General features: G+C 41.0%; 1 protein-coding gene across 2 annotated transcripts; it reads left to right on the forward strand.

Moving 5' to 3' along the window:
- Positions 1–293: 293 nt before the first annotated feature.
- On the forward strand, positions 294–21,054 carry LOC141802681 (ubiquitin-conjugating enzyme E2 E1-like). 2 transcript variants are annotated; one of them, XM_074686277.1, is made up of 6 exons: positions 294–409; positions 1,630–1,815; positions 2,218–2,268; positions 18,529–18,661; positions 19,043–19,190; positions 20,477–21,054. In XM_074686277.1, exons 2-6 carry the CDS (start codon positions 1,637–1,639, stop codon positions 20,572–20,574), a joined length of 609 nt encoding a protein of 202 aa, XP_074542378.1. In that variant the 5' UTR covers positions 294–409; positions 1,630–1,636; the 3' UTR covers positions 20,575–21,054. The 2 variants fall into 2 exon arrangements, with proteins under 2 accessions (XP_074542378.1, XP_074542379.1); XM_074686278.1 differs by lacking the exon at positions 294–409 and adding an exon at positions 498–705.
- Positions 21,055–23,715: the final 2,661 nt, after the last annotated feature.

Consider the following 23,715-nt stretch of genomic DNA (forward strand, 5'->3'; position numbering starts at 1 on the left):
CATCAAAATAAGTATAAACCTAAAGTTTCTCACAGAATACATTCAAAGCTGTGTACAATTTTTTTTTTTTAAATCTTCTTTTACCCTTACTGTTTTATGCAAAAATTATTGAGACATTTTTGACCTGCATACATTTAGATTTACTGTCAGTGTGCACTTATCTTGTTCTAGATTAGTTTAGTGTAAAGAAGATGATACGCTGTCCTTGTATTCACTACTACGGGTGTTCCAGCGTGCGTTATAAAGCTTTATCTTATCTGTCTCGTTAAAATGTCACCTCTGCCTGTGTGTGCTCTTATTTTTCCGGTAATGACCGGTAGTTGTGAGTCTTTTCGCGGTGGGTGGTTTGACACTGGTGCGTCCAGGCGGCGGAGGCACACACACATAAGCTGTGCACACACAAAGAAAGGTATCAGATACTGAATATTTATATTACAGCTCCTGATATTACATCCTTTTACGATATATTTGTCTTTTAGAAGAAGCTGGGACCATGAATGTATCCGTGTCGCCTTCAGGGGGGGAATTTAAGAGTCGGTCCATCCTGTGACCGAGATCAGCTGCATGTCGACGGATATAGCTTTAAATTTAAGAGGAAAACCTTGGAGCAAACAGCGTGTTGTATTTGTTTTGAATGACGTTATATGGGCTTCAGATTGTTGGTTACTCTTTGCCATGGCTGTGAAAGCTTGCTGACTTCTTAAGGTGAAAGTTTCATTCGCCTGGAGATTGTTGAGGTGTAGTGTTGAGGCTCCCTGCCGACTGCGACATCGCCCCGTCGGTGTATTTCTGCTTTTCCAGTCCGACCTTTCCGCCTGGAGCCGGAGCAGAGGTCTGGTGTATCGTGTTTCCCTGTATGGTGTCAGGAGGCAGAACTAGGCCTGTAGCCGAACTATTTCACCAAATGATTTCCTTTGTCGCAGCTCGGCAAGGCTAAAAATAACGCCCGACTGCAAACATTAGCCGGGGTCACAATTCGGCGTTATGAAAGAGGGAAATGCTCCGCCGATAAGACGGATAAGTTCCTCAATAACATCCACACATGATGGATTAAAACTGATGGACCCAGTTAACCCGGGTCACCGTGCAGTCCTGGCCCGGTCCGTAAAACGACGGAAGCGTTTATGGAGTCCCTGAATGCACCAGGGATTTATAGTTGCAGCCTATAGCCGTGAACGTGCGCGGATAAGAAGGTCCGAGACCCCTTTAAAAAACGTTAAATTTCAACTTAAATCGCTCGTCAGCATTGGCCCTTGTACTATAAAACACATTTTTTGATTCTGAATTAATTGTTATGATCACGTGTTTAATTCGGCTTACATTTTCTCATTATCTAACAGCTGTGTGTTTAAAGTGAGATGTTTCTCAACCTTATGTCCATGTGCTGAAGACGCCAACAGACGTGTGAAGTAGATCAAATATAGAAAAAACTGAAGATTGTTTAAGCATCAGCATGTACTTAATACATGCCGAATCTGAGAGCACACCCCAAAGATATGTCAAGTCCTGCTCAAGCTGTCAGCATCTTCAAACAAGGCTTCAAACTTTAATGCTACATGTGGTTAAACAGGGTTACGTTCAGGACCAAGTTGGGTTGTCATACCTCTCTAAACCTTACCTGTTCTCCAGGCTAGGTATGTCGGATGAAGATTCCCGTGCCAGCACCAGTTCTTCTTCTTCGTCATCCTCAAATCATCACCATCATCATCAGCAGCAGCAGCAACACCAGCAACAGGACACCAACCCCTCCAAGAAACGGGAAAACAAAGCAAGCATGAGCAAGACCTCCAAACTCCTCTCCACCAGCGCTAAAAGGTGAGCCGGAGGTCAGGGATGTGGTGTGTGGGGAGTCAACTCCAGACCGTTGTTTGGGTTTGTGGTGCAGAGAGCCTTAAAGTCACATTTTAGTCCCAAGATCTCTCAGCCTTTTTGAAGAATCTTTCAAATTCCCCAGCTTCTAAAAACAAGTCCAGGGGTTTGTCCGACTCAGGCAGAAGTTTACATTCTTTAAACTTCTTGAACAAGGCACAGAAAGACCTCATCAGCTCAAACCAGGATTAAAACTCAGATCTGTGCAACATCTTTTAAGATTTATGACATTTCTGTAATTGTTAAGAGTTTCTTTGTGTATTTCTATTCATCCTTCTATTCAGCTTTGATTTAAAGAATTTGTTCAGGGTCTCTCTCGTGACGTCTGTCTTGTATTTGATTTTGTAGAATCCAGAAGGAGTTGGCTGACATTACGTTGGATCCACCACCAAACTGCAGGTGAGTGAATAAATGTGCTGCATGGTTTAATGGAGACCATTGACACCTCTTTAGAAATATTCAAGTCACTGAATGAGCAGGTTTCTGCTATTGTATATTTTTATCAATGACTCTAACACAGACAGACCTTGATGTGGACTACTTGAATGGCCCATGTGTCTCGGAGCGAGGATGAAAAAAGTTTTTTACACCTTTCTACTGCTTTATATGTGTTGTCCTTGAAAGAAAGGAAATATGTAATGAGAAACTAAATGTTCTGCCTCATAAACCAGAAGATAATTGTGCGTCTGTCTTTTCTGTGGCTGACAGGCTTCGAACACGGCTATCCAATTATTATCTATCCAGAGGAATAATATACAGAAGTTTGAAGGGGAACAAGTTTGATTTATGTATTCTTTATTTTTTTTCTTTTACATTGGGCCCGATATAACTATTTAGTTATCTAGTTGTGGTGGAATAGGCTGCAGTGGCTGTTTTGCTACTATTGGGCTCAAATGGACCACATGACAGACAGAAAAGAGATCCACAGAAATAGAAATTGTAGTCAGAGAACAAACAGGTGTAACAGAATTGTCTTAAAAATTCGCCAAATTACTCAGACAAAAAAAAATCAATTTAGCCCTCCAGTGAGAAGTTTCTCTTGCCGCCTTGGTTAATTTTTGGGTGCAGAAATAATTGTGACTAAGCCCACTGATCAAGGTTTCATTGGAGGCAGCCCAGATTTCTGTTTTGCATTACAAAGTGAGAGCTACTCCAAGCCCGTGATCAAGATGCCTCCTGGAAACCTTCTTCCTGAGGTGTTTCCACCCAGTTCTAAACTGTGTGGCTTCATGTCCCTACAAGAAAGCCTCAGAATCCCTCAGAAACAGGAAAACTTTACTGGGGAAAGAGATTTCTAGGTCATCTTGCTTTGGCTGCTGCCAGGATGACCTGACCCTGAATAAGCAGAAGGAAATAGATGAATGGAGTCAGTGGGTACTTCTTTTAGGAGAGTGTTTCTCATTAAAAATGTCTGTAAAAATCCTGCCTTTAACACTGAGGGATGCTAGATTAACAAAACAGTCCTGTTGGTCGCAAACACAAGCACACATTTCCTGGACAGTCTTTACCTTCAGGGATTACGTCTCAGTCATCACAGCTGATCTCAATTTACAGTATTAATCCCTACACTGTTTCTACCTACAGGTCATTTAGACCTAAGACATTAATAACAGGGCTCAGGTAGTTTTGATTTATTTGATTATTTCTGTTATTACTGCGTAATAGATTATTGTCAGTAGCCTCTCATACAGCCCAACTCCACATCAGCACCATGATGAAGTTCTGTCATCCCTGCCCATCTGAGCTTACACTCTGAACCCCACAGCAGCATAATACTGATGTTTCAGTGTGTGTGTGTGGGGGGGGCTCATCTTGCAAGCACACGCACACACATACACATACACACAGTGTGCCCTGATGCCTCAGCTGGAACATAAGGCCATTTAGCCTCTGTCACTACCTCTGATGGTGGATCAGAGACTGAACTGTGACATGTTGCAGACGTAACAGGTGTGTGGTTACCTGCCTGTTGTCAGGGAAAACTCTTGACTGAAGTATGTCTTTGGCAACTTGATCGAAAGCTTGCAGTGAGCATCTTCTCCTTTCTTTTGATGTTTTAATACGGCATGTACTGTTTCTTGAATGGAGGCTGGATATGAGACATTTGACCTTTTTTCTAAATGAAACTTTAGTTTAATGGAAGTAAAATATATTCTTATCACTTTGAGTGCACATAGAAACCCATTAACGGCATTTAGGAATTAAAGCTCTTGCATGTGACTTAGGTTTATGTCATGGTTGGCGCCACCAGTGGACAAAACAGTAGAGCTTCACTGGGCTTCTATTTGCTGATAGAAATGTCATCCTGCTTTTAAACAGTCAAATCTTTCCATATTTGTGGATCTTTCTCATAAAAAATGTAAATTGAGACTATTTGGCTTTATCTGACACATTCCCATCAGAAATTACAAACATACGTTATTACAACACCATAAAGCTAAACAAACCTTTCAGACCATTTTGCAGTTTCTCATAAACAGAAAGATGAAGCTCAGTGTTAGTCTGTAAGATCCTGCCGTTAACGTGCTGAAGTGTCCTTGGGCAAAACACTTAACCCTGAACTGTCCCTGATACTGTGCCATCGATGTGTGAATGTAGTGTGAATGGGTAAATGTGACATGGACTGTAAAAACCTCTCGAGTGGACCAAAGGCTAGTGAACGCAGTGATAAACACAACCATATGCTGTATAATACTTGAAAACAACTTAAAGAGGGGGTGTTTTACTTTCTCTGATTGTAAACATGGATATAAGCTTACAGTTAAGGTGGGTCAAGACATGTAAGAGGAGTGGACCTCAAACACCAAGATCTGCTAATGGTTCTGCCCCTGACAGGCCTCCAGATGGCTGGCCAATCAGAGTAAAGGGGGCGTCTTAAAGAGAGCTCAAACAAAATGTTTTAGACAGAGGCTGGAATAAGGGGTTTCTAAAACACCAGGGTGAGAAAAACAGGGTTTTTTAAGATGTCCAGAGAGACAGGATATAAAGACTATCTTTGAAAAAAAACGACTCAATACCCACTCTTTAAAGATGCACTCACATGAAGCAGTTTTTGCTGTGTCCAGGCTTTAATTTGACATTGTCCACTCCTCGTTATGTTTGTGCTGGCTGCCATGATGAGTGGAGGTCTGCATGTTGTGCTAATGTTTCTTTTCAGGTTAGATTTCTCAAAATACATTCTTTCTACATTTACATCAGCTTTTTATGGGCTGCCAAATTTAGTTTGATAGAGTTATATTTTGAAACAGCCTGGCAGGTTAGGATGCGTCCTTATAAAGACTTATCCCTGTGTGTGAGATTTGTTAGAGCTTCTTTAAGTCTCTTGTCATTCCTAAGGAAAATGTTTTGCCCAGCACCTGACTCTAACCCCTCTGAAAAACCTCTGTTTGTTGTTGCGTACTTGAGGGTTTTATCCTGTGTCCTTAGCTGTTGCTTTGTTGACACACCCTTACCAACCAGAGGGAGGCAGGAATTTCAGAGAAGTGCTTGGTAGAGATCTGATTTTTCTTTGTCAACAGTTCAGGTATTTGCAGATGAAATGATTGTTGGAAAAGCTGGTGAGGTGTGTGTCTGACGTTTTGGTTGCATGGCAGATTTTAAACTTCTCATTCAACAGAAATGACAGGAATTGATATATAGTAGAGATTTGTTCATCATTTGTCTTCACTAAACAAAGTCATAGACACTTTTACGATGAGCACTTTGCGTTCCAGTGACATGTGAACTCTTGCAGACATCAGGACTGCAGAATGCAGTGTAATCAAACAAGTGTTATCAGAGTCAGATAAAACATGAACGATTAACAGGAGGTGTAACAGGACTTCATTTGCATATTCACACAGGTGGGGATTTCTCTTCTGTGTGGTCTTCCTTGTATCTCTCAGCTGTTCTGAGTTCAGTCCAGGTCTTGTGCTTAATTTCCTCCGTAGTTTGTTCTGAGTTTGTAAAAACCAGAAGAGCTGCTGACAGAAGACTTTTTCATGTCTGTCATTGATCATAAGCTGCCAAAGTCTCTTTGAAATGAAACCTGAGGCTTAACTGTCTCTATTTCTTTCTTTCTTTCTTTCTTTCTTTCTTTCTTTCTTTCTTTCTTTCTTTCTTTCTTTCTTTCTTTCTTTTTATTTCTTTCTTTCTTTCTTTCTTTCTTTCTTTCTTTCTTTCTTTCTTTCTTTCTTTCTTTCTTTCCTTTTCATTTTTTCCTTCCCACTTTCTTTCTCTATTTCTTACATTTATTCATTCAGTTATTCATTCTTAATTACAATTTTTTCCAATGTCCAGTTTTCCTTTATCCGTCTTTCTTTCACACTGTTTTTTCCTCCATGTATTACTTTTTTCTTTACATCTTTCTATCTCTCAATTTCTTTCTTATTTCCATCCATTAATCTACCCTTTCTTTCTTTTTAATTCCTTCTTGTATCAAACAATTACTTGGAGACTTTGTTCTTTTCCCTTCTTTTCTTCCTATATTAATTCATTTATTTTGCATTGTTTCTCTTATTCTTTCTCTTTTTTTCTTTTCCTGCTTTCTTCTTCAATTAACTGCATAATCCATCTTTTCTCTTCCTCTTTCTTTCCCATATTAACAGATTAGTTTATTGATTAATTCTCTCTTTTTCCTTTGGTGTCTACATTTGTTGAGTCTTTCCTTTTCTCTTTTACTCTATTTCCTTTTCTTTTCTTAGTTTCTTTCTTTCAGTCTTACATTCATTCTTTATTTCTATTTTTTCTATGTTCATTTTTTATTCAGTTTTTCTCCCCTTTCTCCCTGTTTTCTCTAATCTTCCTTCTTTTATACATTTATCTTTCTCTTTTACTTCTCTCTTTCTGTCTTCCTCTCCTCCATTCATCTAGTAAACGGTTTTCTTTCTTTCTTTTTGTTTCTTTCTTTCTTTTTGTTTCTTTCTTTCTTTCTTTCTTTCTTTCTTTCTTTCTTTCTTTCTTTCTTTCTTTCTTTCTCTGTTTCTTTGTCATGTTCATTCATTCATTCTTTCTTTTTCTTTCTGTGATTAGTATATTTTATTAATTTTGTATTTTCCCCTTTCACAACTCACACATCCATGAGAAAGAGAAAAAGAAAAAAAAACAAACAGTGAATGTGTGACTCCTATTGACACATGCTATTGTGTGAGCACAAACACATAAATTCTAACACCCATCAACACCTGTGCTTTAAAAGTGAAGTTCATACCAACACATCTCACACCTCAAACCTCATGGGCACAGCAGCAGGAGGTATTATTTCACATAGTCAATCAATGGTTGGCAGATATCCATCATCTCCTTCTTCAAATCAATCCTCCAGGAGCACACAGTTTGACATCTCTGATATTTTATTTGATGAGGCGAAAGGAGAGTCTGTTTTCATCTCAGTGGGCTACATGTACAGAAAACAGTGAAATATCTGTCGACATAACAGTAGATCTCTCATTTTTCCCAAAATAAAGATTTGGGATCCAGATAAGACACATGCCATACAGGGAGGTTGGCAGGAACATCCTCAGTGAGATTAAAATCAGACAACAACAGAGTGTGATTGGCAAAACTTACACAAAGTGATAAATTATCAGAGTTTAGCAGTGAAACACTGAGCGTATAAATGATCCCATACCCTGATTTAAAGTCTTTCTAAGAAAACTCCTGGTTCAGAGGGACCCCTTCATTTAGACCAGGACGTGGGATTTAAAACACTAAAAGCACACCCAAAGGTGAGTTTGTCAACCGTGGAGTGAGTAGACGGCAGTTAGGAAGCTGCTCTTCTGGATTGGGTCCTCTCCAAACATGGTCAGGGTGTCAGTTTTGTGTGTTCAGGGTGTTTTCCTGCCAGCAGCTATTGAGCTTTCTCATCTAGTGTTCAGTGTTTCTCTTGGAGAAATGCTCCACACCGTTAAGCTGGAGGTGCTGTTGATGTTTTAAGACTTGAAATCCAGCTTCACTCGTGATGTTTTCTCTTTCACAGATTGCAGGAGAGAAACTGAGTGTGTGGTACTCTTTCTAGTACAGGTCCTCTAACCAAAACCTAATGTCAGCCTTGGACTGAGTTTTGGTTTAGCTGCTGTCTCTTTAAGGCTCCTTGCTCTCATCTGAGTGGCCAGACCTTGGTGTTTGAGGCCCTCCTCCTTTTGTAGAGCGAACCGTTTGGATCAGTTTCAGAACAGATTCAGGGGTTTCAACAACATATGAACATGTAGAGGTTTGAAAGCTGTACATTGAGGTTGGACATTCAGCTTTATTTCTTTATCCATGTTTGAAATATGAGAAAGCAAAATACCCCCTCTTTAAAGAAATTTAATTTTGTCTTAATATGTTGACTGTGTGTTTCACGTAGAGGGTATCGGCACTTTTTAGAGAGAGTTTTATCATTTAGATTAAAAGACAGAGATGGTGGAAAAAATTAATAGTGTCTTTTGGACCCCAGTTAAGAAAGTTAAGGCCTAAATGAGGCCTAAACCTCTGCACCTTTTATTTTAACTGGTTTGTTTTTTGGCACAACTTCAACCTGAGCCTTCATGTTTGTGCCAATGTGTCTGTTTGTTTCTAAGGTGACACCCAAGTTAAAGAGACGCTGTTCTCACCTGGCCTAATCATCTGAAGGAGGGAGAGTTTCAGAGTTGACTTAAACGCCTCCTCACATGTGTGTAGTGACCGCGCCCTGAGTGATTTATCTGTGTGTAAGAGAGAGAGGCCTGGTCTCTTCATTTTGTTCTTTTCCAGTTGGTGTGAAACCCTCCATTCAGCAGCACGTGCAGAGAGGGGGGCTTTTTACAGGATTTTGCTTCTTTCTGCTTCATTTAGCACAGAATCTGCTCATTAGGGTATGAATGGAGCCGGCCTGCTTCGCCTTGCAGATGCTGTTTAATGGATTACACATCGATGAGTCAGTCGGTTGTCGTCTCATTCCTCTCGGGCTTCTTTTCGCTCTTAAAAAGGACACTGAGTGATGAAGAAAAGACTGATCCTGACTAGTTTCCATTATCATCAGCGCCTCTCTGGGAGCAAACTTTGTTTTATGAGCACTAAAAGCCAAAGAGTCTTTCATCTGTCATTTATCAAAATCTAATTATGCTCCTCACGGGAAACGCCGAGCTGGGCCCTCTTTTTTTATCCTTCTACTGCCTCGTTGTCGCTCAAGTGTGAACTGCAGACATCACAGGCCTGCCTCACCCCCTCCCTTCCCTCCCCCGTAACACCGTGTTGCTTTTTATTCTCCATGTTTTATTCCTTCTTTTCCTCCACCTGCTATGTTATTTATTGCAGTCATCCTGACACTTTATTCTCTCTGTCTTTCTCGCTGTTTTCGGTCACTCAATGCCGTCTTCAGATGATGCCTTTGGGTGTCAGACAGATTCCTGACATTCCAGCGCTGCGCTCATGACAGCTCAGGAAAATGAGGCGTTGTGTCGTGAGCGAGTAATTAGTGCTAAGTAGGTTTAGACTTTGCGCTGACTTAAAGGCGGTTATTGATATTTTAAGCTTCAAATCTCAGGGTGACATGACAAAAACTTTGATGAGGTAGAATATTGATCCATTAAGATGTTTTTAATTTAATTGTGTGCCAGTTACAACAGTGTCTCTGTTTTAAAGGAGGAAATCTTGAAATCTACTCATAAAGTTTGGTTTAAGGTGGAATGGGGCTCCAACAAACCACTTTTTTCAGTCATTTTTAAAGGCTCTGTGAGGACTTTGTGTTCATAACCACAATATAAAAATCAGATTATCAGTGCCAGATTTGTTTATTTCTAAATGCAATTCCTCAAAATTTGTGGTAGGATAGGTTTTCCCCTGCAGCAGTTATTCTGCTGTGGTCTGTTCAAACTTGAGTCTATCAATAAAATGAAGAGTGAGGTTACGTTAGCTCTGCTTGGTGAGGTTGGCGTTGGTTGATGAACACTGGTAGGACATAACCAGAATTTGCTGATGTTACATGTTGTAGACATGTCCCCGAGTATCGCGTTGTGAGCATAGACTGTAAAAAAAATGGATGTCCGCTTGCTCGGCTTGAAGTGATTCCTCCACAAAAACTGCTCCCCCTGGTGGCTGGCTGCAGTATAGGTTAAAAAATCCAGCTTTCCATCCATTCCAGATGGGCTGTGGTCAAACTTTAAAAAACTAATATACCTTGTAGAAATGTTTCTCACGTCCGATTGTTGTGGTGATTTGAAGATATCATTTGGCTGCCTTGTATTCAAGTCCTCTTTTTCTGAAAAGTTTCGTTTTCATTAGTTATATGAGGTTAAAAACAAGGCTTTACGTAACGTTTAATGATGATTGACAGCTGTGGTTCTCATGTATTTTTTGGGGGAATTGTAAAATATGTCAGGAGGTAGAGTCAGGAAGTGATTAGACACCACATTACACCACAATTTCACATATTTACAGAATATTCTTATGCTCCTGGTTAGCAGTTGTTGCTTATCAAAATGTAGAAGTTTATTCTATAATGGGAAAAAATTTATATTAAGCAAAATTAAGTTGACATTATTGTTGGTGTGATTCTCTGACAGGTTTGTCATGTGGTCCCTCGTGAATAAGTTGCCACCCCTGGTCTAAACAGACAGTCTGCTCACTTTCTGGCCACTCAAGCTGAGTTTACAAAGTTTGATTGTTGTCACATTTCAGGCAATAGCTCTACATAATTACAAAAATATATATATTAAATGGTTAAGAAGATCTGACCTCCAAAACAAACTCGTACCTTGGTAAAGTCACCTCCCCATAACAGTAACAAATGTACAGTCCTCGCAGAACCTTTTAGAGGAACTTTTCATCTCTGACTCTGATTAAAGTGCTCTATAACTGATACATGTTGTCACATTGATACCAGCAGGATCAGAGGGAAACATGTCTTTAAATGGAAAACACAGATTGCTGTCAGTTTGTTGTGCTGACTGCAATTGTTTGCTGAGTTGAGGAGCTGGGGGGTGGTATCTGATTGATGCATTAACAGGAAATACCTGGCGCAGTATTTTAGTCTGTATTATGTAACCCTTTCTAGTTTCATTCATCTGGTCTCTCGGTACAGAGCCTCAGTTTATCTAAGTTTCCTGTTCACTGTTCTCATGGTTTTATTGTAAAGTTTAAGTTTAAGTTTAATCTTCATCAGTCTTCCCCTCTCTAGAACAAATTTATCTGTTGATTAAATCCAGTGGAAATACTAGACAATGGATTTTGTTTCAGAATAGGACTTGGTTCTTTTACGAGGTTTAAAACCTGGCTGGATTTTCCTCAGAGACCTGCTCCTGGAGTGATCGGATGATTAGAAACACAGGAAAGCAGTTTCAGGTCAGCTTGTCTCTGAGCTGCAGTATAATTGACTCGATGTGTAACCTGTTTCTCATCTTTCAGGGTCAGCAGGACTTAAACCTCCCCTCTCTCCACTGCTTTCTTTTCTCTCTTTTACTGAAGACATCCACTGTCTTCACAGCTTCTTGCTGCTTAAACAGTCGGTGGTGGAGGTGTTTACTCTGCTATTATTCATAATCAGTAATATCCAGAAAAAATACCATCCTTACCCACAGCAATTTACAGCTATCCCCTATGGTCAGGTTTTATCGACTATTAAGGATTACTAAATGTAATGTGTATGATTTATGTGTGTGCTAAAAGAGACTTTGCCAGGCCTGGTGTGAGCCATCTGAGCTGCATGTGATCCCTGTTCAGTTGCAGGTCTTGGCAGCCGTTTCTCCCACACACACACACACACACACACACACACACACACACACATACACACACCTCTGCAGCGTGTGTTGCCGTCCTGCATGTGTGAGATTACTGTGGTTTTCTCAGCAGCTTCTTCATAGCTTTAAAAAAAAAAAAAAAAAAAAAAAACGTTTCCCCGGAGAGAGAGTGGCTGGCCTGTGTGTTGCCGTAGCTTCGGAAAGCCCTGAAAGCAGCTCTGAGCTGCAGAGGTGGAAGCGGAGAGAAGTTTCCCTCCTGTGTGCCAGGCGTCAGAGAGGAAGTAGAAGTTTCATGTAATCGTTGATGAGATACTGATACTATTCTTCAGTAATGTTGGTGCCTTTCCTGCTAGGATTGGCTTTTCAATACTTTTTAACACCATGTGCTTTAAAAAGATCACTACTCTTCTTTAATGTTAGATAACATCAAAAAGCATCAAAACTTATCATGAAAAAAATCTGAAATTATAAATGCACCACTGAAGACAACAAACTTTGCATAACATAAAAAGAAGTATACCTACATCAAAAGCCTCTTTGGCTGCTTGAAAATAACAAAAAAGTCTCAGAGCACCGCGCTGCGAGGAACACTAAACAGATAGTCTGCTCACCTTCTGGACACCAAACTACAAACTGAGTACACGTTTGATTATTGTCACGTTTCAAACAATAGCTCTATATAACTACAAACAAGTACATTACCTTGTTGCTTTGCATCCTGGGAAAAATTTTGTTTAGCAAAGAACAGTAGTGTTAAGAAGAGCTACTCTCCATTTATTTGCTCAACAAACTCATCCCTTAGTTACAGTCACATCTTTACAACGGTGAGTGCTAGTTCTCATGAGAAACATACCGGTAGTCTTTAAAGAGGGGGTATTCTTCTTTTCCATACTTTAGACATGGATATAAAGTAACAATGCTAGATCAAAATGAACGTGCAGATTTCCAAACCTCTCCATATTCATACGTCGGAATGGCGGGGTGGGCCTCAAACACCAGAATCTCCCCATTGCTCTACTCCTGGCAGGCCCCCAGAGAACTGACCAATCAGGTGGAAAGGGGTTTGTGGAGCAGGAAGTCTTAAAGAGACAGCTGCTAAAATGAAGGATTTCATACAGAGGCTGATAAGAGTTTTCTAAGACACCAGTGTGAAAAAAATTGGGACAAATCTGAGGTGTAAATTATGTAAAGATACTACTATGAAAAGAATGAATGACTGAGAAAAATCCCCTCTTTAAGTTCAAGTTTTAGGCTTAAACAAAGTAAAAACTGTTTGTTTTGTCTGGATCCGTATAAAAAAATCAAGTCTGCTCTTCAGTGTTATAACAATAATGTGATCTTCTTTGCTTGGCTGTGGCTGTAAATGAAGGCGCTCTGTGTGAAGAAGAGATGAGTATGAGGCTTTCCTCTGGAGGGAAATACAGAGATATTCATCCTCTCTGTCCACACAAAGCTCAGGGAGAACATTTACAGGCTGATTGCTGTTGTGTTAAATTGTCAGGGTGTGTGTGCAGTTGTATGGAGCCTCCTCGACTCTCCTGTGAAGTGGACTTATTACGGTCTCTTTGTCAGGCAGCTTATTACAGTGTTTCTTTTGGTCATCACAACACCACTGTGAGCAGATAGTGCTCATTAAAAAGGAAGCCCAGTGCAGATGCAGGGAGTCACTGCAGAGGTTTACAGCACGACAAAATGCTGAGATGATTCTAGTTCACTGAATTCAGATGTGATGATTTTTTCAGAGCTTCTTTCCTGTGTTAATGTAAGCATTTCATATCCACTTTTTCACACTGTGTTGTTGCACAAAGTTGGAGCTCCTTTCAGCTGCTTCAGATTTATTCTGTCAGCTGATCCATGTCCTCCTCTCTTGTGCTGCTGCAGACAGTTTTAGGCAAACCACTGTATTCCTCTCTGAAAGGTTAACTGCTCAGAAAAAATGAAACAGCCAAAATGTCAGCGCTTTTCTTGCAGAGTGAGTGTATACAGGGGTCGTAGAAGAAGCCCCCCTCCCCTCCCATGATATTGAATTGAGTGACAACGGTGATAGCATGGTGTGTGTGTGTGTGTGTGTGAGTGTGTGTCTGCCTCTCACAAAGCACTGGGAGGTCTTTGTGTGTTGGAGGCAGGCGGGGAGGAAGCCCAGCGCTCTGTGTGGCTCGTCTGTGGATGTGAGATGTCTCTGTTGTCAGGCGACAGAAACCTCACTCCGGTTGATTCAGAGGGAAATGATACGATATCTATTCTCGGCTCAGCAGCAGGTCCCACATGAGGCCCTGTGGTGAGACCAGTTTACCAGCAGTCACATCTCAGGTCGGGTCCGTCACAGAGGTGAAGGTTACAGAGTGTCAATAAAAGAAGAAGCTGGGTTTTTGTTGCCATTTTACTTACAGGTAGCGCACTTTTATCACGGTAACACTTCTCATTTGGAACTTCGAGTTTTGGTCTGTATTTCCCAACATTTACTCAATCCTGCTTTCTGTATCTTCTGGTGTCTTCATGACAAAGAGATATAATAAGTTCTGTAACTGCAGATTGCTTCAGTAAGAATCCAATCTGTAAAAGCTGCAGCGTCTCGTCTGGGGTTGTATGTGTCAAATTGAAATAATCCTCTAGAAATTTTTGTTTTTGGCTCAGACTGTTAATAAAAGTGCTTAACAACATTTCAAAAAGAGCCTTACATATATCAGCATTTTTAGTTTTATTGTTTATTCCATTACACATATTACTCTTCAAGACAATCTGTTAGTGTTTAATAACGAGAGCCAGGTTGACAGCAAGCTCTAATCTCCGGCTGAGAGGAAGATAGCTGAGGCATAAACTTAAACCTGCAGTTCCACTTGGGGATGGCTTCAGAACATCGACTGTATGATATGTGGAAGTAGCCACCAGAAGGGGCCATATTGGGAATGATGAATCAGGAGGCGGGCAGTGGGCCTCCTCACTTACAGATATCGGGTGCCAGACCTGTCAGCTGCACCTCTGATTGGACAAACTTGTGATCTTAACATCATCTTTTAAGCAGCTGAGTTAGAAAAAAAGTCCCCCCCATACAGTGTGTCCTGATTGTGGAATTTAAGATCCAGTGACAAGCTGTTTTAAGAACTGAGTTCAAAGCATTTTTTTAATGACATAAAAGTCCTGTTTTTTCTTGGTGTGTATGTGGTTTCTGGTCTTTATGCAGCCAGCCTCAAGCAGACTGTCAACAACACACAGTAACGTTTAGCAATTCAGCATGGGCTTCATGTTTTTTTTCTTTTTTAAACCATATGTTGCCCCTTGCTCCAGGAGAAACTAGAAACTATGTACACACCTTTTTTAAAAAAAAAATTTAAGATAGATACCTCTCCATCGCTTTCTGTATTCCCCTCTATTCTTTGCTCCACCAACCCCAACTTTTGCAATTTGAGGCTAAGGCTGTCCTTATTTGTTGATTATTATTTTAGGGGTGCATATATTGAAGCTTTAGATGGAGCATATTTATCCTCAAGGATCACGGCAGCCATTCATGTCTGTTTACAGCTGCAGACTGATGCAATCAAGTAGAGCTCAAATGTTTAACCCTGATATTTGTCCCCCTCAGACAAAGAGAGCTCTTCAAAGGCTGGTCAGAGTCTCTTTTTTTTTGAAGTTTTGGTTTGTTGTTCATCTCTCTGTGCCTTTATTTCCGCTGTCCTCTCCTGTGGTGATAAAGCACAGACAGATTTTCTCAGAAAGTGAGATTACAGCTGACATTTACCTCACCTGTCTCTTCTCAGGACAGAAAGCTTTAAGAGGCTGCTACTGTGCCGGGTTGCTGCTGCTGCAAATCAGATATATACAGTGAATCTGTCAGCTACTGGATTCTGTGTTTTTTTATTTGATGCATTCAGATTATTCCAGCGTCTACATAGATTCCTTCAAACTTTAGCATGCATGCAGTATTTCCCAGTGAACAAGTTGTTTATTTACATGAGTCAACCACGCTTTAAGGGCTCTACTTATCTGAAAATGAAAAGGCAAACTGAAGAGTATCGTTCAGAGCGCTTCATCAAGCAGTCAATTACGTGAAAACATCTCCAGCACGCACGCTCTGACAGAAGCTGCTGTTGACTCTGAGCTGCTGCTGCTGCCGTTGTTGTTGTTGTAGCGTCGAGGCTCTTGTGCTGTGGCCTTCCTCTCTTCAGTTTTATCTCCACAGGGGGAAAAAGCTGTTGATCTTTTTCCTTTTTATCACGTCCCGCTTTGTTGGCATAATGACTCACACGAGTGACTGCTCTGCGATGTTTTAACGAATTACCAATGAGGAGATGAGAATTGAGTTTCTAGGTGGTTTTGTGTAGAAAGCGTCTAATTGTACAGCTTTTAGCAGAAGCAGGTCACAAAGAAGATACGAGTTTATAATAAATCAGAAAACACGTTAAAGAGAGAATTTCAAGCGTGCTCAAGGTTCTGCTCGTTTAGAAAAACACCAAGGGAACTTATGTGAGGAGGGATGCGACTAAATTGCGAGTTATTAAACGTTAATTACAATTCTGACTAGCTAACTAATGTAAAAGTTATAATTGTTTGAAAGAAAGGTCAAAATTGAGCACTATGATTGTCGCGGGGTCAGACCCGAAAGATGTCAACAGGTTTGGCTAATGTTAGCAGAGCTAGCAGCACCAGCCGTTATGCCGCGGCCACACCAAACGCGAACACGCGAATTTACTCGCGCGAATGGCCTGTCACGCGCCGCGTGAACGCCCGAGTCTCGCCGCTGGACTTTTTTGACAAGCTGAGGCGCGAACACGCGAATGCGCGGTACTGCGCATGCGGAGTAGAGAGCTCGTTCATTTAAAGACCGAAAGTCCAAAAGAGCAGCTGAAAAACAATGAGCTGTGGTTTCCAAAGCATGACAGGAGAGTGTGTGAAAGCTTTGGAGATCACAATCAATGCCTGCTGCCTCTCCCTGGTAATCCACCAGCCCTGCTTGGCTGTTCCCTGCGATCTCATCCTCGATCCCCCGAACCTCCGACCCCGTACCCCCGACCACCCGAACCCCCGGCCCAATGTTCACGGAGGTCTCCCTGGGGATAATGAAGGGGTGGAGGAAAGAGAGGAGCACAGAGAACTTCCATCTTTTCCCTGGCTCTGCCCCTGCTCCACTCTTTCCTCCTCTTTATCAGGCTCAAAACTCCGCTGAGGAAAACACAGTCGGACTCAGTGATAGCCCGTGCAGGCAGATCCAGCTGGGAACGAATGTTTTCAGAACTTACATTCAAAACCTGTCTCCTCAGAGACTTTCAACCAAGCCTGCTCCTGTTTTTCCGGTCTCTGTAGAGTACACACGTCGTATCGTATAACTCTGGATGATGACACACCACACAGATTGTTTTCTCCTCCATCCTCCGGCGGAGTTGGAGCCGGAGCAGGCGGCAGTTGCCCCCCAACGTTGTCATAACAATGACGTCGTGGGGGAATATTTTGAACTCGAGCGAATTCGCGTCTACCGCCTAAACGCGTGAACGCTCCAAACTCGCCGCGCCAAACGCGCGAATCGCGCCGCCCGAGGCGAATCGGCGGCTAAACGCGTCTTTGCATTGACTTTGTATGTAATCGCGCCGCAAATTCGCGTCGCAAATTCGCGTTTGGTGTGGCCACACCATTAGTCCTTCTTGTACGTCAACGTCCACATGTTTTTGTTCGTTAAGTATCTCACGGGTTGAATTAACCAGTCTCAACCTTTTTGCTACATTATCTTCAATTCCTATATCAAAATACGTCAAACTGCACAGCGATGCCATTCGTTCACAGACGTCTGTAATTGTTTACAACCGTAGCCGGAGTCCTTACGGGTGGCTGTGTTCATAACCATATGCCCGCTTGTGCCCCTTTTCAGGCCTGCGTCATTAAAATGTTAATACTTCCATTTATTTAACCAACTGGTAATTTGGGTGTAGACTAAATCATGTAACTGCTTTAACACGTGCGCGCGCGCACTTTGGAGCTAGGCTATTAACTGGAGCAAACGGGGACCAAATCCCATAATTTTGCTAATAAAGAGACTTCAGCCCAGACACTGAAGTTGATGTAATGAAATATTTGTGATCAACTCTGTAATTTATTGATTCATGCATCATCAGCATTTTTTTGTAAAGGTAGCAAAACTTTAGAACATAACCTATATGACACAAGCATCATCACCTGTCCTCTTCCCATGGTACTTTTTCCTGAATGTTACCTGCTGCATGCACACACCAGCTCAACCTTTGCAGATATTTTACCAGGAGACCACAGTTGTTTGCTGTTTATACTCACATATGAAGCTAAAAAAAGTGAAAAGTGATGCTGTAATGAAACATCTGAAACCTGATTTAGTTGAAAACACTATCTCCCCTGCCTGGTTTAATACACTTCTCATTTGATTAATTGTTTCAGACTACCCAGTATGAAACTACACTGCTGTAAGCAGGTCTCATTATTTATTTGACTCTCCTCTTTTTGCTTTTCCCTCTTTCTCTCAGGTCATAAATAGTCATGAAGCTTTTCTTTTTCAGGGACCATCTCCTGAAACTTAATTGCTGTTATTGGTACAAGATGCTGTCTGCTTTGTCTCTTTCTCTTTTGTCTGCACTGCTCTGACAGAGTGCTGTACTATCATCAGTGATAATGTGTTTGTTTTGTCGCTGTAGACAGGGCATATTAAGACACTAAAGAACAGAACAAAATACATCCCATTACTCCAGACTTATTATACCACAATGACAGCTGCGGATAAAAGGCACACAGACACACATTGATCTTTGTTTTGCTTTTAGGATAACAGTATTAAGTGTAGCAGTACACTCTTTAGAGATAAGTTGTTTATTATCTTAAATTGCACATCTCATGGTATTCAGGGTAACAATCATATAAGATCAAATTATAAATCACCTTTACTGCAACAACAGTCCAATCATCACAGAATTTCCTGGTGAAGTATGTTTTCTTTTGACAGCTGCTTTCTTCTCTTTCTTTTTACTAGTGCCGGTCCTAAAGGTGATAATATCTATGAGTGGAGGTCGACCATCCTGGGCCCTCCAGGCTCAGTCTATGAGGGAGGAGTCTTCTTCCTGGACATCGCTTTCACTCCCGACTATCCCTTCAAACCACCAAAGGTGGGTCCTGCACAGCTGGAAACCAACAGTCTGTGGTGTGGGTCTCCAAACAAGTCTGTATTTGAAGCAGGTGTTAAATCAATGTTCTCCACTAGAGGGAGCTGTTGTACTTTGTAATGCAGCTCATGCTTTCTACCTGAGCTTCTACAGCCTCTTTAACACAGAGGCTCCCTGAATGCTGCTCTTCAAACCCTGTTTTTCTGGTTTATGTGTAAAAATGGATGAGAAAACCACAGTCAGAAACTGATAAATGAAGAGTTCCTAACCCAAGGTTTTATAAAGGTCACATTTTTCAACGAGTACTTTCACAAGTAAAGTAAAAGTTTTTTTTTAAAAGCTTTTGGGCTAAGCCTTGTCTTTCCCCTTCCTGTGTGTGTTCAGGTGACGTTTCGTACCAGGATCTATCACTGTAACATCAACAGTCAGGGAGTGATCTGTCTGGACATCCTGAAGGACAACTGGAGTCCTGCCCTCACCATCTCCAAGGTCCTGCTGTCCATCTGCTCCCTGCTCACTGACTGCAACCCTGGTGAGAGCTGCAGCACATATACACACACGCACACACCTATCTTAATAGGTAAACAACCAGAGCTGTCATTACTTTGGCAACACAGAGCCAGAGCCTCCATCTCTGCTGAAATCAGACATTGAGTTTGTTGATCACATCTTTGTCCTTTGTTTAAAAAATTGCATTTGCAATTTGGTCTTGAGGATCAGGATCAGCCTGAAGTATCTGTATTGAAGTGTCCCTAAAACTACCCTGATAGGCAGAAAAAGCTTCTCTAAAACTAAATGGACCATATTTCTTTAAAATGTCACATCTCTAGGTCAGTTACATGTGAAACTCAATCCTGCTTTTATGTTTTCGTACCTGCTATTATTTGTTAGCTTCTCAAGAAACTGCATCATAATCAGTAAAAACATCAACCGTGCACTGCTTGAAATATCTGCAGCAGATTTCTCAGGGTTACGAAAGGTTTGATGACTGTAAATATCAAAAGGTGAAATATGGACCATGATTACTGGTTGCAGAGTTAGTTTCAGCTCAAAGTATCTGCAGTAATTGTATATTACGCTGACGCTCTTCTCCGCAGTAACCCTTCTTTGACCCTTCAGCTGCAAAGCTCTGATACAGGCAGCTGCTCATGATTTAGACGACTTCACTTAAAGGATTTTAAAGTTGAGTTCATTACGAGTACTCCTGCCGTCTGCTCATATTGCTCCTCCTCACAGCTTGGTATCTTCAGATTAGCAGCTCCGGCTGTTTCTGAATCCAGACTTAGACAGAAGGTGGAGCAGTTTACACTTACAACACCTGCATGGTGAAAACTGGTTTGATGAAAATATTTGTTGCTTGTTAGGATGGGAGTGCAGCAAGGCTTGAGTGAGCCAGTAGAAATTATTGTCCAATCTTAGCTGAAGGTTTATTGTGAATTTGTAGGAAATACTTTAAAAAAAATCTCACCCTCATCCTTCACGTCTTAGAACTCCATAATGAGGCTCCTCCACTGAGGCGTGGTAGTCATGCCTTGTTTTATGTAACAAGAAAGCAAATAGGACATTTTTCTGTTGTGGCTAATTTTAAATTGTGTTAAGCTTGTTTCACATTTGAAAGCATCTCAGCGTCCTCGTCACTCTAAATCAAAATTAAATGCTTAAAATATTTCACTTAACATTGGAAAGGGTGTAGAGTTGAAGTTTAGATTATATAATAATAACGTACATTTGGCATTAGATTATGATAAATAGTGCACCTGTACCTGAAAGTGTGAAGAGCATACTGAGACACTGAGCTTTGTTTTGTTTGTGTTTCAGCCGACCCTCTGGTTGGAAGCATCGCCACACAGTACACAACAAACAGACCTGAACACGACAGGATAGCCAAACAGTGGACCAAACGCTACGCCACATAATCACCTGAGGAGCTGCTGCTGGTTGGACGACTCGGGGATGTGAGGGAGGGTGAACTCGGGAAGGGGCTGTGGCCCCCCTGCAGAGGGGCGGGTGGATTTTTATCTGGGAATTGAAGAAGTCTTAACTCCTGACATTTTGTTGTTTATTGTATTTTTTAAGTTATCTGCAGCCCAACTATAATCAAACCTGGCAATAATACATTAAGTGTTTTCTCTTTGAACTTTTAGCTTGTGCTTGAAGATGGACGTTAATACTAAACTGCTAGATGAAACGTGTCACAGCATGATTCCCAGTCGGTGTAAACTCTCACATGTATTCAGTTGCAGTTGGTGTTTGCTTCCCGCTCTGACTCCCGCTCTTTGAAAAGGTGTTTCACACATGTAGACATGTTTAGATATGGATGGATATTGGTTGTGATTTGTGTTCTGTACTGATGAAAAGCTGTTCTGTTCCTTACGAATTAAACATGACCAACAGAAGCACCCGACTGCATTTGATCAGTTGTAACACCTCTAAATATCTGTGATCATCCTCAGGAGGAAGAAAAAAAAGGTGACATTTCCAGATAATTAAATATGAAGAAGCTACATTTTATTCAGTGCATCTTAAGACGAAGTTACAGAGCAGGGAATCATTAAAGGTTAGCATGACAACAGAGTGCTTTCATTTACTCTGTTCTACTAGCAGCAGATCAAAGGAGAACCCAGTTTTTTCAGACCTGGCCCTTATCCTTACAGTGAGTGTTGGATTATTTTTAGCTGGCAGCTGGGCTACAGGCTATAATGACTACTGCGTAATCATTGTTGATAACTGCACATGACCGGAGTATGTCCACTGAAAGCGTTTGTTCTTACCACTGACAGGCTCAGATTGTTACTATCAGTGTCCGACATCATTACAGAAAGGATCCCTCACAGCATTATTAAAAGCCACCAGGCTCCATCTACAAAAACACTGATTTTACCTCGCAGACCATGGGAGTTGCAGGTCTACCTCTGCATCTGTTGGTGAGTTTCTTTGCCTTACTGTGTGATATACAAAAAATTATCACCAAATTCACACAGCAACACAATGAAACACACCAATAGAGGCAGCTGTAGGCATACAACTCACATGTTCTCTGAGGTAAACTTGGTGTTTTTATCAGTGGAGACCGTTGGATTTAAGAGCAGGAATGTATGAGTACAAAGCTGTATCAGTGCTTTCTTCAAAACCTCCAAACTCCACTAGCAGAAACAGCCAGTTCCACCATGCAGAATGCAGGAGTTGCTGGTCTACCGCTGACTTGATCAGTAAGCTTGAATGTGTTCTTTCCTGTTATAAAAACATTGGGTTGTAATTGATCCAACCGTTTTACAATATTTTTGTAACACAGAAAAGCACAAACCCGCTAACCAATCGAGGCAGCTGTGGAACAGCAACTCCCTGATCCTCTAGGTAAAATGTCTGTTTTTGATAATGGAGTGTGGTGGCTTTAAAGCCAGGAGTAGATCAGCTGACTTTGGTTCTTGTCCTACATCATTTTTTTTCAAAGTTTGTTTTTGAGAGGGATGTTTCCTGTCATTTTGACTGACAACACAATTAGCAATCAGAGTCTGTCAATGGCTAAAACAAACACTTTATGTGGAGATACTTTGATTGAGCACATTCATCCACATTGATTACACTGTAGCTGTTACAGTCTGGTGCACTGCTGACTTCTGGAACATTCACCAAACTCTCGTACCAACCACTCTTTAAAAATAAGGTCCAGATTTTAACATACTACAATTCTCCTTTGGATGTTATTACTTCCAAACATTAAGGACAGAAAACAGCAAAGATCATCCTCCACATTGATTCACCATTTTCACAAGTCAAGGAATGTGGCTCATTAAAGTGACAAAAATAAATTAGTTAAAAAATAAATATTTCCTCTCACACGGACATTTCTACTGTTAGAAAGGCTAACACAGCGCTTTAGCTAGCAGCCCTGCTGGACAACACAAGAGTGCAACTAACGCGAGACTTAACATAATGAAACCTTACATCAAACTGAAGGCAGTACCATGAGTATTATTGCTGCCAGGCCATACTTAATACATGAGATGGGCTGGACGAAGGCTAGCTGAGTCCTGAAGGAGGACTAAAGATTTATGCTGCATTCACATCAGATGGGAAATCACATTACCTTATGCAAGGTTCCTCTTTGAAACCTCTATAATGACTGCTTACAACACAGTTACTACACAGTTCCTGTTTTCTGAGTCTGAAGTAAAAATACCGATCACATGCTGGTATGTGTGCTAAAAAAATACAGGTCAGGTTGTTAACCCTGTGAATACTTCTCACGAAGAAACCACTTCCTTCAGTGTTTGAAATGAGGCCCATAGTTAAAGGGAAAAAAACATATGGGCTAAATAACAGGCTGAAATAGTCCAAATACACAGTTTAAGTGATTAAACTGCTTTTTGAGGTCTAGGTTCTGTTTTACCATAATTTAGGATCTAAATGCAATTCTTCAACCAGTGTCCATAAAACGGCTATGACACCTGCAAAGCAATACTTGTTGGACAGTACCCCCCATCAAAGGACATCCTTTAAATATTTTCGTTTTCACCACCAACAGGCTCAGATTGTTACTCCAAGTGTCAGACAACATGACAGATATAATTTGTACAAAGATCAAACTTTTTGGTTGAGAAGAGTTTATTTTATTTAGCCAGAAACAAATTCACACCAACCTCTTTAAAACCACCAGACTCAATGACGATCACACCATTTTCACCAAGAAGAATCCAGGAGTTGTTGGTCTACCGCTGACTTGATCGGTAAGTTTGATTGGGTTTTTCTGTATCACAGAAATATTGTGCTGGAGTCTGACCCAGCATTTTTTACAATAATTATGTGACACAAAAAAAAACACAAACTAGCTAACCAATCAAGGCAGTGGTAGAACAGCAGCTCCTATATTCTTTCGAGTAAAATTGCTGTTTTGGACAACTGAGTCTGGGGCGCCAAAGAGAGTTTTGTAACAAGTGTGTCTTGGTTCAAAAAATCATCTCTCTTCACCAAACAGGATCATCTCGGATTCTTTCTGCCATGCTGCCAAACACCTAGACCAACAATCAGAGCCAATTAGTGACAATAACGAGAACTTT

Source organism: Halichoeres trimaculatus, unplaced genomic scaffold, assembly GCF_033239565.1.
Source record: "Halichoeres trimaculatus isolate MK-OKI-2021-1 unplaced genomic scaffold, fHalTri1.1 fHalTri1_scaffold_14, whole genome shotgun sequence".
Classification (NCBI taxonomy): Eukaryota; Metazoa; Chordata; class Actinopteri; order Labriformes; family Labridae; genus Halichoeres; species Halichoeres trimaculatus.